Raw genomic sequence first — 22,106 nt, 5'->3', positions numbered from 1 at the left:
TCACCAACTCAACGCACGGGCGCTCCACCGTCTAGTTGCTCATGTCAGAAACCCTGGGGTCTTCCTCGACGCCTCTCTCATATTCCATGGCTAGTCCTTGGGTAAACCCATCTTCTCCACTTTTGAAATTCATCCAGAATCCAAGTACTTCTCATTACTTCCGAAGCTGCTACCCTAGTTCAGGTTTCTGTATTATTGCAGTAGCCTCTTAACAGATCTCCTTGCTCCTGTCATCATTCCCCTACAGTCTGTTTTCAACAAAATAGTCAGATGATCCTTCCAATCAATGGAAGTCAGATTATGTTGCTTCTCTCTTTAAAATCTGGCCATTTGGGGCTTCCCTGGTGGCGCAGTGGTTGAGAGTCCGCCTGCCGATGCAGGGGACACGGGTTCGTGCCCCGGTCTGGAAAGATCCCACATGCCACGGAGCGGCTGGGCCTGTGAGCCATGGCCGCTGAGCCTGCGCGTCCGGAGCCTGTGCTCCGCGACGGGAGAGGCCACAACGGTGAGAGGCCCGCGCACCGCAAAAAAAAAAAACAAAAACTGGCCATTTCATTCCGGGTAAAAGTCAGATCCTTACAGTAATTTCTAAGGAAGGCCCTGTGGAATCTGGCCACCTCTTCCCATCTCTTAGCTTTCCTTCCTTTACTCCCTTGATGCTAACCAGGTGGGAATCCTCTGAATTACTTGAACACGTATCTGTGTGGTTTCCTTCCTCATTTATATCAGGCCTTTACACAATTGTCATCTTCTCAATGAGACACTCACTGGCCACTCTGTCTAACCCCCCCTCCCTGTCCCACCCCACCTGACATTTCTGAACCTTTCCTTCTTTTTCTATTCAACATGTAGTTCTAACATACTAGATATTCTACATATTTATTTATTGTCTGTCTTCTCCACTCTAATGTGTGTTTTTGTTCACTGTGATATTCCCCCATCGTAAGAAGGTGCTCCATAAATAATTGTTAAATTAATGGATTTTATTGCATATCCTCTTAATTTCTCCTAAGTTTGTTCTTTCTTCTTACAGCCCCCTTTATCCCCTCACGTCTGCATCATTGCAGCTTTCTAGTCACGCATCCTTACCTCAGTCACATTAAACACAAACCTGCTAAAAATTTTCACCTTAAATACAATTTATTGTGATTCTTTCTGCTTAAGAATTGGCTTAAACTCTCCACTCTTTCTTATGTTGACTCTGATCTCCTTATTACTTTGCAAAGTACTTATTACTTTGCAGTAGGAGCTCCATCCTACTACTGTTCTTCCCATGTCTAATCATAATTATCTTCTGCTAAAAGCACAGTAATCTGCGTGTTGTCACCTAAATGGTCTTGCTTGTCGCTCACCTCTGTGGCAGGTCCCAGTCCTTCAGCACCAGACCATTTGGCTCACTTCTGTCAAAATGTGACTGAAAACTTCTTGCCAGGAAGTCTTCTGTGATATAATTAAATAATTTTTACAATATTTATGTTTAATGTTTTCTAAAATATGTTTTTCATGGAGATCAGCATATATACTTTATTATCGATAGATGTATTGACTCACATTTTATCTTTTCTAAATACATTCGAGAGGTTAAATCTTTATTGGGGGGACTTCCCTGGTGGTGCAGTGGTTAAGACTCTGAGCTCCCAGTGCAGGGGGCCTGGGTTCGATCCCTGGTCAGGGAACTAGATCCCACATGCGTGCCGCAGCTAAGGAGCCTGCCAGCCACAACTGAGGAGCCCACCTGCTGCAACTAAGACGCTGAGCAACCAAATAAGTAAATAAACGAACAAAAAAAATTTTATTGGGGTTAATAAGAGGGTATAGTGCATTCTATGGTTGGTGTCATTTTAAAGAAAATAAATCTTACTAATGATTATAGAGTGATTTTTTTTTTGGCTGCGTTGGGTCTTTGTTGCTGTGCATGTGGGCTTTCTCTAGTTGCGTTGAGCAGGGGCTACTCTTTGTTGCAGTGCGCGGGCTTCTCATCGCGGTGGCTTCTCTTCTTGCCGAGCACGGGCTCTAGGCGTGCAGCAGCAATTGTGGCTCGCGGGCCCTAGGGCGCGGGCTCAGTGGTTGTGGCGCACGGGCTTAGTTGCTCCACAGCATGTGTGATCTTCCCAGACCAGGAATTGAACCCATGTCCCCTGCATTGGCAGGTGGATTCTTAACCACTGAGCCACCAGGGAAGTCCCTACAGAGTGATTTTATTGAGCTAACAGTAATATTTTTATTTTCTTACTTTAGGTATCATTGCCCAATGCCCAAGATCTTTTATGTTCAGCTGACTGTAGGAAATAATGAATTTTTTGGGGAAGGAAAGACTCGACAAGCTGCTAGACACAATGCCGCAATGAAAGCCCTTCAAGCACTGCAGAATGAACCTATTCCGGAAAAGTCAGCTCAGGTGGGTCACTGCTGCATGTGGCAGCCTGTTTCTTATAGTTGCCTAGGGAGATTACTGAGAAGACAAACAAATGCTTTTTTACAAATAAGGGAAATCTCTGCTGATAGGAAGGACCACCAGAGTAGCGATCTGCTATGATTTGCTCCTTAGCTAACCTGTGTGCTATATTAGACTCTTGTGTTCCTGCTGGGATGAGCTTACCTTTGAGCACTTTGGTTCACCCTGTGGAGTTTCCAAGCAAGGGAGGATTTGGGAATGTGAGCAAGGATGAGAAATAATATTCATTTACCTTGCATCGAATGCTACGGTTTATTGAGCATGGATTACATTGTATTAATTAATCTAGAATCAAGGAGTTTAAAGTGGAGGAGATCTTTATGAACTTTTTAGTCCTACTTTATTTTACCAGAGAGGTTATTGAGGCTGATCTTCAGTAATTTCACTCGTTCCCATGGCTTCAGCTACTTTCTCTGTTGACTTCAAAATAGTATCTCCAGCCCAGGCACGTCTAATAAGTCACCTTCTCAGCGAGTTCTGCACTTAGTTATTTGAAACTGTGCGGTTCAACCTGTATAGTTTCCCTTTCCTCAAGCCTGTTGTTCTTCCCCCTTTGAGATTTATCTTAGTTAATGGCAGACTTAGAATTTTTGTCCTTGTACACTTTCATTATGACCCTTATCTGTTTGCTTATCTGTTTTCCCACTAAGTCATAAGCTTCTTGACAGCAGGAATACTGTCTCTTGATCTCTTTAATGCTTATACTGTGTTCAGTATATGTGAGGCCCTCCAGAAGTAAGTGTTAAATAGGTGAATAAGTAAATTGGCACAGAGCTCCGAAATCCTGGTTTGCATCCTGCACTCTTTCTGCAACTTAGTCTCCATAGAAGATTAAATATCATATACCAGTGGAGGTAGTGTGTGTGTGTGTGTGTGTGTGTGTGTGTGTGTGTGTGTGTAGTGGAGGTGTCTAAAGAGAACTGGGTCTGAGGAGATAGGATAAACTCAAATTAGTGAATGGTTGAGTAAGAGATTTCCACACTCAGCATTTATCCTTCTACTTTGAGGAAAAAAACTAAAACCAAATCACAAGAAGCCTCACAGCAAAGCCCTGGACTATGGTGGTTACATAGAAATCCACAAGATCCAGTTTCTGGTTTCCTGTTTCCTGTTGTACTTTAGATAGGTTCTCTTGATTGTTAAATACATGTAAAGTTTGTTACAAAGTGAAGATTCAATGTCATCCTATTTTTTGTGATTTAGAATGGTGAATCAGGAAAAGAAATGGATGATGACAAAGATGCAAATAAGTCTGAGATCAGCTTAGTGTTTGAAATTGCTCTGAAGCGAAATATGCCCGTCAGTTTTGAGGTATGTGTTCAGCAGAGATCTCCCATTTTTCCCTCCTTGCTCCTTATTATTTTAAATAAACAAACAAATAAGATTGACAAATAAAATTTCAGTATCCTGAAAGAATTAATGTGCTTCCTGACGTTTGAACTCTCTATCATGAAATGATACAAGCCCTGAGAAAACAGAACTTACGGATTCCTGCTGATTCTCTTTGCCTTTTCTGTATTAAGCCATTTGTGTACATGATATTTCACGTTTCATCATAAAATTTATTTGCTGAGTTTAAGACAATTTGTAGTAACCTATAAGACTTGGTGTTTTTGATAAGATCACATTGAAAATATTCAGTATAGTTAATATTTAGTGACATGTATATATTAATATCTAATTTCTTCTAAATTTATGGAGGCCAAAATATGTTTAAATTTAACCTTTACTAATAAGTCACCAAGAAGTAATTAAGCAGCTCTTTAGTTTACAGCTAGATAAATGTCACAAAATATTTTCAAAATTGTGTGACATTTAAAAGAGAAAAAATGTTAAATTGTTATAATACCTCCTTTATTAAGAGGTCACTAATTTTGCAACTCAAATATCTAGAAAATAGGCCAAACCCAGGAAATAAGCTGAAACAGTTGATGAGTATCTATCTTCCTTCAAATTATGTGATGTTTGCCAACTAGAAAGCTCCCACATTTTCCTCTCACTGGCAGGATCTACTTACCTCGACTGGGAACCTGTTTGCTTTCTTAGACACAGTCCTAACAAGTTGGGTTATCTGATTTCTCAGTCCGTAGAGATTAAAGGCAGCAAAATGAGGAAAGCAGGAAGAGAATGTACTTGAGGGCCTGTTGGTCCCAGCAAGAAATGATAGGGAAAATATGGAAAACCTATCAAAAGTAATTGCATATAACTCCAAAGTCATTGGAAGATGGGGCCTTTTAAAGGCTACAGTGAAGAGGAACAGTTTTAAAAGTCTTAGATGTCCTTAGAGACATCAATATAGTATAGTATAGAATATCTGATGTTCATAATGATGATCTAATGTGAACAATAAAAGGTTAAATATTTAGTCAGTAAAGTATATATGTATATATTTTAATTGAGGAAGATGTCCATCAAAGTGGTTAAACAGTTTTGGTGTTTCAACTTGTAAACTTAAATTACTTGGAAAGTATGCTTATCATAAATTCCTTATCCCCAATAATATTGGATTATTGAGATATTGTATGTTTTCCTAATTGGTGTCCAATATTAGAAGACAGATTTTTAATATAATGTTCAACGGTAAACTATTTAAATAGGGTATTTTTGTTTTTTTTAGGTCAGACTTTTGAAGGAGACTATAAAGCACTCAGGTTTTGGAAGGCATTTTTCCTCCAAAAACTGGTATAGTTTAAAAAGAGCACATTAATTCAGGATTTAGGAACATTTGTAGCAGACAGATTCATAATCCGTTACTCTAGAAAGTTAGGTATTTCTATGGCATATCTACTTACCTATTTAAGGTCACGTCACAGAGCGTAAACATTCCTTTTTGTAATCAGCCTTTGTTGAGGTCTCCATCAAAATTAGATTATTTTTCATACATAACCTGTTTTTGAGAAGCTTCCATATGCAGGATGGGTTATAAAACTCCTGGCACTCCAGTAACTTACAGAGGAGAAAGATATGTACACAGTTATATGCAAATTATCATTCTGGATGGCCTGTGTACCTAATGTAATACGGTATGTTTTATGTTCTCAATTTTCTGTTCCATAAGAAACAGGGTAACCATAATTAGAATTGCCTGTTTTAAGCTAGTAAAACACAATTTTGACCATGAATTGAATGTGTTTATTTAGATTTCTGTTTTTTCAAATTCAGTTCCTTTAGGCATCGTAAGTATCATCAATGAATAGCCCCTGTATAATGACTTCGTAATAGCCTTATTGAAGGAATCTATGATTTTGGCATAATTCTTAATAATTTCAATCCTGATTATGATATGAACATTAAGAAAGATTCATGCCATAAGAACACATCTTAAGTGCCTGTACTGAATATTTTACTTACATTCAATAGGTTATTAAAGAAAGTGGACCACCACATATGAAAAGCTTTGTTACTCGGGTGTCAGTGGGAGAGTTCTCTGCAGAAGGAGAGGGAAATAGCAAAAAACTATCCAAGAAACGTGCTGCAACCACTGTCCTGCAGGAGCTTAAGAAACTTCCACCTCTTCCTGTGGTTGAAAAGCCAAAACTGTTTTTTAAAAAACGCCCTAAAACAATAGTAAAGGTAAGTATATGCTTGTGAACGTTAGTTTTACTATGTAAACGTTATAGTATCTGTAGCTAAAAGTTTTTTCATAGGCCAGGCACTTAAACCTGTGGGGTATAAACAGTCCCAAAATCAGGGTTGGACATGTGTCTATAAATGAATAACAATTCTGTTTTGCTTTTAGACACTTGTATACCTGTGTTTGTTCATGAAATAATAATACCTTAAATAGTTATAGTTTTTTATGGTTTAAAAAATACTTTCCCATTCATGATTACCTTTGGTAAAATTCTCATCATGATTCTGTAAGGCAGGTGTTACCCCTCATTTTACAAATAAGGTCTTATGAGACATGTTCAAAGAATTTGCTCACTTGTATTCACCTATTGTGTGCAGCAGCCTGAACTACTGATCTGTAACCCAGTGTTCTTTCTGCAGACCACACTGCTGTATGGTGACTGCTTAGGATTTCAGGACATGGGGGTTGGATGCAGAGTCATAATCATATGAGTAATCCTCACACTGATGACAGCAGAAGCAGCCAGTAAATAGAAAGCGCTCAGTGCGCCAGACATGGTCCCAGCACTTCACATGCTTTATCTCATTTAATCCCCGTAGCAGCCCTAGGAGGTCAGCGGGGCGATTTGGTTTCTATTCTTTCAGGCATGAATACCGTGTCAAAGAGAGCACACAGCTTTTCAAGGTGTTGTAACTCTTTCTTTTACTGAATCAGATTTTATTTACGTTAACCAAAAAAAAAAAAAAAAGGCAGAGGTCAGAGGAGTGAGATGAATTAGCAGTTAGCACAGAACGGTGCCTGCAGACACCCAGCGTGTGTGACGTGAATGGAGCGAGAGCTCTGCTCCCAGAGAAAGCCTTACACTGCCAGCGCATGAGCGGCTAGCTCAGCCTCGCGTATTTAGCAGACTTCTTCAGAGCATCAAGGGTGACGGAAGTGAAGTACATTTTATCTTTGATGGATTTCTTTTGTTTAGATCCTGCAGTGGTACAATTGAAATATTTCTGTAGGTTTTAGATTTTTGTACCTTTGCTTTATTTAAAAATACATGCAGACATATTTACATAAATACATAAATACCTGTATAAACAGCTACATAAATACTTGTTCTTTTTACTGAATACTGTCATTACTTCACTGAGAGGCTGTAGATTATGCATTTCCTGAAATAGCATTCTACGTTGTGCTGCAAGGTAGACTAAAAATAAACACCAAATAGATCCACTCCTCATGAGTCATAGTGGTTTTGAGGACTGGCTTTCATTTATATGCTCTAACCACATGGTCAGGGAGTAGGATATGGTTGTTAAGAAAATGGCCATCAGAGTCAGAAAATGACCTTGGAGTGTGAATCCTTGTGACCTGAGCAAGTTACCTAACTTTTCACTTCTCTATTTATAAAGTAGGAATAATAATTGAACTTGCTTCTCAGGATTGTTATGTGTTACTTGAAATAATACATAGAATGCATTAGTCATTATTATTAAATATTTATTAACAATACAAATAATAAGTACTCAATAAATATTAGCTATTGTTATTTTGTATCTAATTCTATTCACATTTTATATGTGCATGAATGTATCCATGGTCTGTTTTCCTAAATCTTTATACATATAAAATCTATAGCTTCTCCATGATGGAAGAACAGTGCTCTGCATCAGAATGGCAGTGCAAAACTGGTCACATTAACCTCCACCTAATCTATTAAACTAAATCTGATCTTAATAAATGAAGAATAATAAGCCTTTAGTCTAGAAAAGATCTATCACTTTTTATAGTAGAATATAAATATAACTCTTGTTACTTTTAACCATAGCCATTAAAAGCAAGAGTATTGTTTAAATGTTATTCCACAAACGGGGGGGAGAAACGTTTTGAATTTTAAAAATAATTTGCTACTACCTCCAGTATATAAGCATGTTATTCTAGAACTTTCTTCCTATCCATCATTTAGATCTCAGCTTAAACTTGACTTCTTCAGGGATGTCTTCTCTGAACCTCTCCCAGTCCCAGATTTGGTTCGCCCCCTGCAATTTTCCTCACATACATCACACTTGGAGTTTCTTGTACCATATCTGTCTTATGTTAAAGTCTGTAGATATTCTCTGAAATGTAAGGTTATTTTGAGAAAGCAGCATGCATACAATGAGTTGGAATCTAGAGAGTTTTGAGTACGATCAGACCTTCCACTTCAGCTTGGACGGTGTCTTGGTTTTCAGCATTTTAGTCACTTCCCTAAATGTCTTCTGCATCTAGGGTCTACCATTCCTTATTATGCAATAGAAGTAGAGAAAATAGCTGTTGATGATTTACCTTGATTTTATTTAGAATAATGAAATTATCACATTGTCTCATTTGATCCTCATAATCACTCTGTGCTGTAGATATTATCCCCATTTTACAGATGAGGTTCTTGGTGTTTAAGAAACTTCCCTAAGATCACAGAGCAGAGTCAGGTTTCAGGTCCAGTCACATCTGATGCCAGTGCCCATTTGAAACTGGTTGGTTGTGAACTCCTTTTGGATTTTAATTTACTCTACAGAGTCACCTTGTTAAAATGTAATACTGCCCTGATGGTGTCTTTGGGTTTAGATTCTGTTCTTTAATGTAGCTTCTCTTCTATAAGACGAGGACTCAAAGAAGGTTTTCTGATGTTGGAGATAAAGTTTTCTGAATAAGACTGTCCTTACTGGTTTGTAGAATGATAATCTAAGACTTGCTATCCAAGGAATAACTTCATTTTCAAGGGTGCTAGTAGTTAATTTCAGTCAAGGGAAGAAACCAGCCATTCTTAATGTTCTCAGAACTCCATTATTCTCTGATTGGATTTATGCATCTGGTTCTTTGTCATTGGAATCTGTATCAACAACATCTTTGGAACCTACAGACATTCTTATAAAATAGGCAAATTAAACAGGAATAAAGACAACATACCGTTGGAAGTACATGTTTATGTGACCATCTTCATGGACATCTTCTAGTGCGAGACCCAAGAGCTTCCCTTTACCTTTTCATTGGCATCTCAATCTTAGACTTACGGGTTATTATCTGTATTTGTCTTTTCTCATCAGTCCTTCTATACTTCTATTACAATATATATTTTTTTCATTTTCTTGGTATGTAAGTAGAAGTAGAAACCAATATTTTATCGAAAGCTAAAATTTTCCTTTTCTTTCTTCTCCCCCTCTACCCAACTATTGCAGTATTGAAGTTCTCAGTCTTTTCCCTCTCTTACTCTCTCCTAGGCTGCTCTTCATACTTCTGGGGCTTCAATTCAGTCCTTATATAGATGATTCCCAAATATTCTTCTGTGCTCGACACTGCCTATTGGGCCTCTCACTTAATAGTTCACAGGCCCCTGAAACTCTGTCCAAAACTCATCGCGTTCCCTTCTGAACCTCTTCCTCCTCCTGCATATTCCTTATCATAGTGACGGGCATCCCCATGCAGCTGCTGAAACAGAATCCTGGGAGTCATTTTTAACATCTCTCCACCTCCTTGTATAGAGTCAATCATCAAACCCTATTGATTCCATCACTTAAATATTTCCTAAGTTGGTCCATTTCTTTCCATTCCCTGCCACCCTTTTGATCCAACTCACAGTCATGTCTTGCCAGAACTACTACAGTAGGTTTTTAATTGGCCTTCTTCCTACAAGTACTTTTGACATCAAAAGATCTTTCTAAAAGGGTTGTCTTTTAGAAATACTGATCAGATCATGTCATGCCTCTACTTAAAATCTTTTAGTAATTTCTCATTGTTCTCTGGGTAAAACCCCAAATCCCCAAAACATAATTTAAAGGACCTTGCAGGATCTGACTTAGAGGCTGTACCTGCGGCACCAAGCTAGATATGGTCGAGACTCAACAACTACAGGAAAAGCTAAGACTATATAGTGGCTCTTCTGTGAGTTTAGTGTAACATATATAAACTGTAACTTAGTGATTACCCTTGTCTCTAATACCTGTTTTAGAGTAAATTTTCACAGGTGGATATAAAGTGCTGACCATATGACATGCAAACCTTCATTTCTAGGAATAATATATGAAGAAAGTTAGTTTGCATGCAGAAAAAAATATTTGATTTGCAAAGGTTTATTTTTTGTTTGTTTTTAAACCTTTTAGAAGCCACTAAAAAGGCTATACATAAACTTAAAAAAAAAAGCTTTTATCAAGTTTTATTCATAAACATTACCTTATATAAAGTTAAAAATAGAGTGCCTTCTAAAAGGTTTATATAGGATGTGTATGTAAGTTAAAAAGCATACTAAGTAAGAGTAAGTAAAACCTACCACCCAGCTTGAATATAGAACATTTCTCGGTAAGGTTGAAGCTATCTGTATACCCTCTTCTGTCACATCCTGATACCACCTCCCTTAGGTAACCTGCCATCATTAGTTTTGTGTTTAATATTTCCTAATCTTACAGTTTTACTACATGTTTGTTTTTCTGGAAAATGGTATTTGGTTGGTTTCTAAAATAGCTTTATTGGGGTGTAATTGACATACAGTGAACTGTACATATTTAAAGCATACTATTTGATATGATTTGATATATGTATACACTTGTGAAACCATGACCACAGTCAAGACAATGAACCTATCCATTGCTCCCCAAAGTTTCCTCATTCCCCTTTGGAATCCCCTCACCTTCCCAAGCAACCACTCTTTTTTTGACTGGCTTCATTCACTCAGTGTAATAATTTAGAAATTCATCCATGTTGTCACAGCCATTAATTGTTGGTTCTGTTTTGTTGCTAAGTAGTATTACATTGAATGGATATACCATAATTTGTTTATCCATTCACTCTTTGTTGGATATTTGGGATGCTTCTAATTTGGGGCTATTAAAAATAAAGCTGCTGTGAACATTTGTGTCTAAGTCTTCTGGGCATATGCTTTTTTTTCTCTTGGGTAAATACTTAGGAGTAGAGTGGTGTGGTCATTTAGTAGGTATACGACATTTTGAGCAACTGCCAATAGTTTTTCAAAGTGATTGAACCATTTTGTTTTCTCAGCAGCCATGCGTGAGAATTCTAGTATCTGCACATCCTTTCTAACACATAGTATAGTTAAATTTCAGTTGTTCAAATACATGCATATTGATATCTCATTTTGGTTCAGATTCCTCTAGTGACTAATGATAGAGCATTTTTTTGTATATGCAGTAGCACATGAAGCTTGATGAAGTGTTGTTCAGAGCTTTTGCTCGCTTAAAAAGTTTTAAGTAATAATTTAAATAACAAATAATACCTTTAAAATATAAATTTATTACGGAATTTTGAGAGGTCTTTATACATTCTGGGTACAAGTTTTTTTTAATCAGATATGTGGTTTGCAAATATTTCTCCAAGCCTGTGGCTTGTCCTTTTTAAAGTACAGAAGTTACTAATTTTGACGAAGTTCAGTTTATTATCATTATTATTATTGAATGTGATTTTGGTGTTGTATCTAAGAAATTGTTACCTAACGAAACCAGAAAAATTTCCCCTATATTTTCTTCTGGAAGTTTTAGTTTTAGATATTACACTTAAGCCTATGAACCATTTTGAGTTAACTTTTGTGTGAGGTATGGATTGAAGTTTTGGTTCTTTTCTACATGTGAATATCCAATTGTTCCAGTACCATTGGTTGAAAAGACCACCCTTTCTCCACTGAATGGCTCTTGCACCTTTGTTGACCATATATGTGTGGATGTACTTCTGGATGCTGTTCTGTTTCATTGATCTCTTTGTCTGTCTTTCTGCCAGTACCACACATACTATCTTGATTACTATAGCGTTATAATAAATCTTGAAATCAGGTAGTCTGATTCCTCCAACTTTGTTCTTTTTTCAAGGTTGTTTTGGTTATTTGTCCTTTGCATTTCCATATGAATTTTAAGTATTGGCTTATTAATTATTACCCAAAAGCACATGCTGGGGTTTTGATTGGGGTGGACAGATTGATTTTGATTGATTTGATAGATTTGATTGATAGATCAGTTTGAAGAGAATCAGCATTTTAAGAATATTGCGTCTGCTGATCCATTCACGTGTGTCTGTCCACTTACTGAGATCTTATTTAATTTCACCAGTGTTTTGTAGTTTTAATGGGCTTTATATAAATTATATCATACTTTACATATTCTTCTGTGCTTGCTTTTCTCACTTAACATGTTTTTCTTAAATTCATTCATCTTGATGTATGTAGCAATACTTAATTCATTTTCACTGTTATATGCTGTTCCATTGTATGAACATGCCACAATTTATTTTTTCTTTTATAGATGAATGTTTAGGTTATTTCCAGTTTTTCTTTTTTTGCTATTTCAAATAATGCAGCTGTGGATATTCCCATACAAATGAGCTAGCACATTTGGGTAACAGTTTTCTAGTTGAAGAGGCTACTGAGGAGTGGGTTATTTATTGGCTTTACTAGGCATTGCCAAACTGTGTTCCAGTTTATATTATGACCAGCACTGTGTAAGTTTTTGTTACTCCCCACCTTCACCAGTTGAGGCTGTTGGACTTCTTTTGCTAAATTGATAGGTATGAAATAGTGTCTCACTGTGGTTTTAATATGCATTTTCTGAGTCTTAATGAGATGGATTATCTTTTTATATGTTTTTTTTTCTTCTGTTAAGTATCTGTTCATCTCATTTGCCCATTTTTCTTTTATTTTTAGAAGTATTTATTTATTTATTTTTGGCTGCATTGGCTCTTAGTCGCGGCAGGTGGGATCTTCATTGAGGCATGCAGGATCTTTCATTGCAGTGCGTGGGCTCTTTGTTGTGGCACGTGGGCTTCTCTCTAGTTGTGGGCGTGGGCTGCTCTAGTTGTGGTGTGTGGGCTCCAGAGCGCATGGGCTCCAGAGCGAGTGGGCTCTATAGTTTGCCGCACACGAGCTCTCTAGTTGAGGCATGCAAGCTCAGTAGTTGTGGCGTGCGGGCTTAGTTGACCCATGGCATGTGGGATCTTAATTCCCCGGCCAGGGATCGAGTGCACGTCCCCCGCATTGGCAGGTGGATCCTTTGCCACTGGACCACCAGGGAAGTCCTGCCCATTTTTATTTTAACACTTTTTTTTTTTGTCCACACCTCATGGCTTGCGGGATCTTAGTTCCCCCACCAGGGATAGAACCCAGGCCCTTGGCAGTGAAAGCAGAGTCCTAACCACTGGACCACCAGGGAGTTCCCCATTTTTATTTTAGATGGTCTTTTTCTTAATACTTTTTAGGAGTTTTTAAAAATATATTTTGGATACTGGGTATATCTTTTTTTTAACTTACATGTATTTCAAATATCTCTTCCCAGTTCATGGCTTGTCTTCTTACATTCTTTTTGGTGTTTTTTGATGAATAGAAGTTGTGAAGCAACTCCTACTGCATTAAAGAGTTTAAAAGGATAGTTGACCAACTTATCAATAATACTTCTGAGCCCTGAATCCTATAGAAGCCTAGTTTCAGATCCATTTTCTAATTTTCCTTTATAAATTTTCCTTTATTTCAGACAGAGTTTTGGGGTGCAGGGGAGGAGGTGAGAACCATGGTTTCTTTAAGGATCTAATAACAAGTTTTAAAAGCAGGTCTTATGTTTTGAAAATTTTTCTTAAATTTTTTTAGGCTGGACCAGAATATGGTCAAGGAATGAACCCCATTAGCCGCCTGGCTCAAATTCAACAGGCCAAAAAGGAAAAGGAACCAGATTACGTTTTGCTTTCAGAAAGAGGAATGCCTCGACGTCGGGAATTTGTGATGCAGGTATTTCTAACTTTTATATTAAAAGATTTTTTTAGCTATTGAAAAAATTTAGAAATCCTGAAGCTGGAATAGAGATATGGTGGAAATGAAAACTAGGAATTAATAGTAGAAGGTAATAAAACTGTTTACATTTAAAGTGTTCATTCCCTCCAGGCCCATCTACCCACTTGGTTGAAACATTCAAGTGTCAAGGACGTGTTAGAATAGATAGTATGCGTTTCTAAGGGGCTGTGAGCTCACACAGAGTTCATCACTGGGAATGCCTATCTGTAACTTAATGTGTTGCAATTTGCAGCTGGAGTCTATTAACTACTGGGAATAAAAGACAGATGGAATTAGAAACAAAATTTAGAAGGGTGGACGTAGTATGTGGAACAGGGCCAAGAGCACGGGCTTTTGGGTTATTAGATAAATTAGGAAAAGGGAGCTAGCCGGCTACCTAACTGTGGTGAGAACTGAGGAACTCGGAATTGCTGAGAGACTTAACTGCTGCGTTGTGAAGCCAAGAAAATTGAAGAATGGTTGCTGGTGTATTGGTCGATGGGTGGGGACTGAGAATGAGGGAGAAGACCTAAAATGCCCTCCTTCGTTTTAAATCCTATACCTGTCCACCTTCATTTGCCAAGTCAAGCCCCGGTATCACAGAAACTTTTCATTTTTGTTATGAAAATTTCAAACATAGCCAAAGGTGGATATATTTGATAGTATGCTTTAAAAAATAGTATAATGGAAGAGTGTAATGGCATCTTAGGGAAAATGCCCATCATCCAAAGCCAGCAATTATGATTTCTGCTGTACTGGGCTTTGGCCATCAGTTTTTGTTTCCTCCCTTCCTCCCACCCTCCTTTCCTTCTTTTCCTGAAGTATTTTAAAGCTACTTTCTAACCACATGTCATTTTAGCCTACGTACTTAGTGTGTATCTCTAAAACATATGGAAGTTTTTCTTACCATTTCTTACATTAGGCATGGTTCATTAGAATCATCTCACGCCCAGTCTGTGTTTAAATTCTCATTGTCCCAACTGTTTCTGTTATAATAGGCTTGTCAGAGAACCTTTTTCCAGTCAAACCTGTGGCTCTCATTTGTAATAGAACCCAGTTGCAATCAACAGAAGTTAATTAAGTGCTGACCCATGGCAAACGTTCTGGACTCAAATAGTGTATCTCATGTTGATTAACTTTCGTGCATGTCTAAATTTTACCTTCCTTCCTAATTTGTAATCCCGTTGCTTTATCTCGCAGTACCCAGTATGGCGGTATGTATGTAGTAGGGCCTTCATAAACATGTGAGGTATATTTGCTGCCTGCCTGATTGAGAGCTAGTATGTTAGGCTTTTGTTGGCGACATAAACTTATGATGTAGTTACAGGTAAACCACGGTTGGGAACTTAGATATCCAGAGAGGGGGAATTCTTCTGGGGTTTGTGAACACATTATTGTCTGGATGTCACTGGGACCCGCAACAGTGTGGTTCCAGTATTTTCACTTTGTTAAACATGTGCACCGGTTTTCTTTTTACATTCTTGACTTTAAAGAATTATAGAAAATATTCTTTGAACTCCAAAACTTGAGGGGAAAAAAAAATCCCCTACATTTTAGACCTGTGTCAGGAATAACAAGCTGGCTTTGACTTTATTAAACAATTCCTTTCCTGTGGAGTATATTGAGTACCCCTTTTGAAAGAGGAATTTAAAATATCTTAGGCGAGCTTCCATTTTATGGGTATTCATAAACATTCTAGTCAAACAGGAACATTTGGCTGTACTTCTAAATGTTTTCACACTGAATTCATATTGTTTTTTCCTTCTTCTGAAAGCCCCAGTGGATTCATTACAGTATTGCAGCAACTTCATCAAAGTAAAGGCTTTTGTATAAACTACTTAAACAATGTTATCATTCGTTATAATTGAATGTGGAAGTAAACTCTCTAAAGATAATGCGCTCATATTTATCTATCACCAGAAAATCCCCACAAACAAATGTGTGTTATAAAATGGATGTAGTTACTTGTATTGATTGCTAGGTAAAGGAAAATCTCTGATGACATTATTTGGGTATTTAGGTCCAGAGAAAATTTCTTAAAGTTTTTTTTTTTTTTTGGGGGGGAGGCATATTTTAATTTTTCAAGAGAAAATAACGATAACTAAATTGTATATCAGCACGTTCTGTTATTATGTGTCGTATGATGTTAATTTTTCAACCTGTGATTAAGATCTCCAGATTTTAAAAAATATATGTAAAGGAAATTTCATTTGTGACTCAGTGAAAGATAATTAAGTTTTTGGTAAATGCTATTTTAGAATTTTTTCGTTGGTTTTTTGAGGACTTGATTAATTAAAAATAAATTTTTTTTAAATAGTATCTTGGGTTTTTTTTTGTTTTTTTTTTGTGCTGTGTGGCACGTGGGATCTTAGTTCCCTGACCAGGGATCAAACCCGTGACCCCTGCAATGGAAGCGTGGAGTCTTAACCACTGGAATGCCAGGAAGTCCAGATGACTTGATTAATTTAAATGATTTGTTTAAAGACAAAAAATCTGTCTGTCTTAAATTTATTGCGTAGCAAAATAATTGAGCTTCTTTGCAGAAAAATTAGCATTTTAATGTAAAAGTCTTACAATAGTTATAAAATTTGTGAGCTTTGTAGGAAGATGACTTTTGGAAATTTACTTACATACTTACTTGACTTTTATAATGCAGTGATTTCTTTTTTTTGAGTGACCACTGTGAGTGCTGGCAGGGAATCAAAGTCCTTTAGCACAGTGGTCTTTTTCAATAGTAACAAATAACTCTGGGGTAACCAACTACTCACAAGCTATTGAACCATGCAACTGTAAAAACTTGTGTCAGACAAGGGGTGGGTGAATGGGAAAAATGAATCTGGAAGCACCTGTTCTGGAAATAAGTCTTGAGGTGTCAGAGTAGGTCAGACGGAAAGCCAGCAGACATAGATTTAAGGTGAATGCTGTGATGGGAACCCCATGGCCCGAGAGCAGGAACCTGGAGCCAGAGGGCCTCAGGCCTGGACAGGTAAATGAGACTTAGGGATGAAGCAGCAGAAGATTTGAATGAGAATGACAAGACCTATATAGCTTGTGAAAACAGATGAAACATCTTTCGCTGCTCAGTTATCTTTTGCTGCCATTTACTTTGGCAAGTCTTGTGACCCTCAGAGCAGTAGAGGAAGCTTCTGACGTAGCTGGCCTAATCTTTTAGCTAGCATGCATTCCAGCAACAACACAGGGTCTGGTGAAGCTGGGGAACAAACCAAGCACTGGAAAAAACAACAGGTAGCAGAGGCTGGCTCTTGCCAGGGACTCAAGGACACACAAGGCCTTGATACATCGGGTCAGGTGCAGGCCAACAGATGTGGGAGGTGTGTGTGTTCACCCAGCTCCAAGGATATGCCGTGAACAGCACTAGATCAGTGCTTCTGAGTGGGGTCCATAGACTACTTGCTGATTTGTCATAATGTGGTGGTTTCTGGTTTCAGGAGAAGCAGCAATGAAATGTTTCAAAAACATTGCACAGATCTGAACTATAAGATTTGTGATAGTTGTTACAGAGATTCTATAATGAGTACATTTTCAGTGTCTCATATACTGCAAGAAGTATGTCATTTAGTTCATCTTGAGTTATACTCTGTTTAGAAAGTGCAGTTCTTTGTCATATAATTTGGACATTATTTATAATTAAGTTTTTTTTTAAGCCCTGTGTTGCATATCCCTAATTCCTTAAAAGGAGCTGGTTCACTGAAGCTTAAAAGTAGTGATGGAAATAGTAATACAAATAAAAATCTCAATAATTGTGTAAGAATAAATGGCAAACAGTACACATGTGTGGATACCAGATGGAAATCTATATGTTCTGACACAAGTGAAATAACAAATGTTATGATTACACACAAAAGCCAGAAAAGAAAAATATGTGTAGAATTATCATACATTGTATCTGAAAACTAGTTTTAGTTGTATCACATAGCCATTCATTGATAGTACCCAGTATAGGTGTCGTCGTGAAATTTTATTAAAGTGACATGAAGCTATTGAAGTTTTCTAATTTTTTTTAAACGAATTGCAGTGACATTTGATAAAACAATTCAAAATTTCAGATATAGATTGCCTGTTCAGCTTTCTTGCTCATTTTTCAGCTGTTTTTTTTTAAAAAATTGATTTAGAGGAATCTATTATATATTCTGGAAATGTGAACCTTTTGCAGTTATATGGCATTTCAAATATCTTCTCTTGTGCTGTGACTTGACTCTTCCTTTTTTAATGATACTTTTTGAGGAATAGAAGTAATTCATTTTAAGGCAGTCAAGTTTATCTCTCTTTTCCCTGATGTGAATTTTATAGTAAGTCTAGACATCCCGAAGAATAATGCCCCCACCTTGTTCTTCCTCAAAAGGATCTTGGCTGTTCTTTGCACCTTGCATTTCCATGTAAATTTTGGAATATTTTGTCAAATATTGTGAAAATATGTGTGGGATTTTGATGGGAATTTATTGAATTTATAGGTCAGTTTGAAAAAATTGATATTATAATATTGAGTCTTCAATGCATGAGAATGACATACCTCTTTTAGGTTTATCTTAATATTTCTCAATAATGTGTATTGTTTTATGTGTAAAGATTTTAAACATCACAGATATTTGATTTTTGTTTAATAGAAATTGTATCTTTTAATATTTTTCATTTTCTACTTAATCGTTGATGGACTATACAAGGGCAGTTGGCTTTTGTATACTGTCTTTTATACAAGAACTTGTACTTTCATAAATTCTTATAGTTTACCCATACATTTTCTTGGATTTCCTCTGTAAATATTATTTCTGCAAGTAATGACAGTTTGTTCTTACACTTCTAATTCTTAAACCTTTTATTTCACTTGCCTTATTGCTATGTCCAGGGTTTGCAGTAAAATGTTAAATACTAGTAAAAATGGAGGGCATTTTTGTCTTGTTTCTAATTTCAGAACTTTGAGTTCTCTTCCTTCCCTAGTTGCTAAGAATTTTTATCATGAATGAATGTTGAGTTTTAGCAAATGCTTTTGCTTCATTTATTAGGGTGATCATATGATTTGTCTCCTCAACTGATTAATATAGCAGATTCCATTGATTTTGTTTGAGTTTCGAATGTTAGACTTATCTTGCATTTTTGGAATAAACCTAACTTAGTCACAATTTTTCTTCTTTTTAATATTGCTTTGTTCAATGTACTATTATATGGTTTAAACTAGCATTTATGTTCATGAGTGAAACTGGTCTGTAAAATTTTTTTCTTATACTTGTTGGATTTTGGAACCAAAGTGATGCCTCACTGAATAATTGGGGACTTGATTCCTCTTTTTTTATTCTTGGATGAATTTTTGTAAGATAAGCATTATTCTTCCTTAAATGTTGAGTGGAACTTGCTGGAGAAGCTCTCAGAAGTTTTCTTTGTGGAAAAGTTTTTAATTGTGGTTTTAATTTCTTTAGTAGTTATAGATCTATATAGCTAAGAGTTTATTCTCTGCCAGTTTTGGTAATTTGTATTGTCTAGGAATTTTTCCATTTTATGTAAATAGTCAAAAAATGTTAGCTGAAATATTCAGTATCCTTTATTATTTTGTAATGCTACAGAAGCTATAGTAATCTCCCATTTTCATTCTTATTTGTGTCTTATTTTTTCGTGATCAGTATTACCTTTGGTTTATCATTTTATTAGTCTTTTCAGGGAACCAACTTTAAGCTTTTTGAACTTCTCTGTTGTACTTTGTTTTATATTTCCTTAATTTCTGCTCTTGTCTCTATTTTTCTATTTTCTTTGGGTTTATTTTGCTGTTAATCACTTCTTGAGATGGATGGTTAGCTTATTACTTTTCTGCCTTTCTCTAAGCTTTTTTTTTTGCGGTACGCGGGCCTCTCACTGTTGTGGCCCCTCCCGTTGCGGAGCACAGGCTCCAGACGCGCAGGCTCAGTGGCCATGGTTCACGGGCCCAGCCGCTCCGCGGCATGTGGGATCTTCCCAGACCGGGGCACGAACCCGTGTCCCCTGCATCGGCAGGTGGACTCTCAACCACTGCGCCACCAGGGAAGCCCTCTCTAAGCTTTTATGGCTTATTTATTTTCTTCTAGACACTCTTTTAGCTACATCCTTCAAGTTTTGATATATTGTATTTCCATTATTATTAAAATATTTTCTAATTTCCGGTGAGATTTCTTCTTTGCCCATAGATTATTTAGATTGTTTAATTTCCAAAATTGTGATTATCTTCTTGTCTGCTTCTCTCACTTACTGAGAACAACATATAAAAACAAATTCCACTCTCATTGTGTATTTTCTATTTCTCCTTGTAATTCTTTCCTTTTTTGTTTTCTAATTTACTTTTTATATCTGTATTATCTCAGTACATGCAAGTCTAAAAAATCATTACCCAACTCAGGAAATGTACACGTGGATATAAAATGACTGATGTATATTTAAATATGTTGATGTACATATATACATGTGTACATCAAGTGTTCACAAAAGGTAACTGTGGAATAGTTCTAATGATAAAAAGCTACCATTTATTGAGCAGTTATACTCACATACTGTAACATACACTGTAGTTTACATACATTTTTGTGTTTAATTTTCAAAGCAACACTATTAGGTCATTGTATTATCCCTCTTTTACTGATGAAAAAACTGAGGCTTAGAGATAGTAAATAATTTGAATCAGTTCATGCAGCTAGGAAGTAGTAGAGTTGGATTTCAACTAAATCTGACTTGGAAGTCTTTGTTCTTAACCACAGTATTGTACTAACCTTTATATATTAATTGCCTTCAGGAACTATTTAATGTAAACCTTTGTAAACGATATCATTTTTAAAATTTATTTTTTGGATTAAAGACTTTTATTGACGTATAGTTATTGTACAATATTATGTAAGTTACAGGTGTACAATACAATAATTCACAATTTTAGTTATTATAAAGTATTGGCTATATTCCCTGTGTTGTACAGTATGTCCTTGTAGCTTATTTTATACATAGTAGCTTGTACATCTTAATCTCCTACCCCTATATTGCCTCTCCCCTCCTCCCTCTCCCCCCTAGTTTGTTTTCTGTAAGTCTGTTTCTTTTTTTGTTATATTTACTAGTTGTATTTTTTAGATTCCACATATAAGTGACATCATACAGTATTTGTATTTCTCTGCCTGGCTTATTTCACTTAGCATAATACCCTCCAAGTCCATCTAAGTTGTTTCAAATGGCAGAATTTCATTCTTTTTATGGCTGAGTAGTATTCCATTGTGTGTATATACCACATCTTCTTTATCCATTCATCTGTTGATGGACCCTTAGGTTGCTTCCATATCTTGGCAGTTGTAAACAATGCTACTACGAACACTGGGGTACATGTATCTTTTTGAATTAGTGTTTTTGTTTTTTTCGGATATATACTCAGGAGTGGAATTGCTGGGACATATGGTAGTTCTTTTTTTTTTTTTAAATAATTTTTATTGGAGTATAGTTGATTTACAATGTTGTGTTAGTTTTAGGGTACAGCAAAGTGAATCAGTTATACATATACATATATTCGTTCTTTTTTAGGTTCTTTTCCCATATAGGTCATTACAGAGTTTTGAGTAGAGTTCCCTGTGCTATACAGTAGGTCCTTATTAGTTATCCAGTTTTTGTATAGTAGTGTGTATATCTCAATCCTAGTCTCCCAATTTATCCCTCTCCCCCATTCTGTTTTTAGTTTTTTTGAGAAACCTCCACACTGTTTTCCACAGCGGCTGCACCAATTTACATTCCCACCAACAGTGCAGGAGGGTTCCCTTTTTTCCACATCCTCGCCAACATTAGTTATTTGTGTTCTTTTTGATGATAGCCATTCTGACGGGTGTGAGGTGATAGCTCATTGTGGTTTTGATTTGCATTTCCCCCATGATTAGCGATATTGAGCATCTTTTCATTTGCCTCTTGGCCATCTCCACGTCCTCTTTGGAGAAATGTCTATTCAGGTCCTCTGCCCATTTTATATTATTTTAAGTGGCAGCAGCATGAATTTCAGCCTTTTCAGTTTATTAAGAATACTAAATGTAGTCGTAATCAACTCTCTACAATGTGAATTTTATTTTTATGCTTATATCAATAATACAAGTTTATTGTTTAAAAATCAAATAATATAGAAATATGTAAGGAACTAAAAATCTTCTAAGATTCTGTCATCCTGAGATAACCCCCACTGACATTTTGAGGACCATGTTTCCATACTTTTCTCCATGTATATATTCATATATATTTTACATAAAAGGGATCTTAATTGCCAATTTTATTATCGACTGAACTTTATATTTTTGAAT

General features: G+C 36.5%; 1 protein-coding gene across 12 annotated transcripts in view; it reads left to right on the top strand.

The window, feature by feature from the left end:
* The window catches only part of STAU2 (staufen double-stranded RNA binding protein 2), a 309,298-nt gene that overhangs the window by 109,498 nt on the left and 177,694 nt on the right, over nucleotides 1-22,106 (top strand). For all 12 annotated transcript variants that reach the window (XM_033407106.2, XM_049700368.1, XM_033407105.2 and 9 more), the window contains 4 exons: nucleotides 2,239-2,398; nucleotides 3,659-3,766; nucleotides 5,816-6,028; nucleotides 13,633-13,770. In XM_033407106.2, the coding sequence (XP_033262997.1) occupies nucleotides 2,239-2,398; nucleotides 3,659-3,766; nucleotides 5,816-6,028; nucleotides 13,633-13,770 (619 nt within the window). The remainder of the gene's footprint in view (nucleotides 1-2,238; nucleotides 2,399-3,658; nucleotides 3,767-5,815; nucleotides 6,029-13,632; nucleotides 13,771-22,106) is intronic.

This window comes from Orcinus orca, chromosome 17 (genome assembly GCF_937001465.1).
Source record: "Orcinus orca chromosome 17, mOrcOrc1.1, whole genome shotgun sequence".
Taxonomy (NCBI): domain Eukaryota; kingdom Metazoa; phylum Chordata; class Mammalia; order Artiodactyla; family Delphinidae; genus Orcinus; species Orcinus orca.
This window is presented reverse-complemented; position numbering and strand designations above follow the sequence as displayed.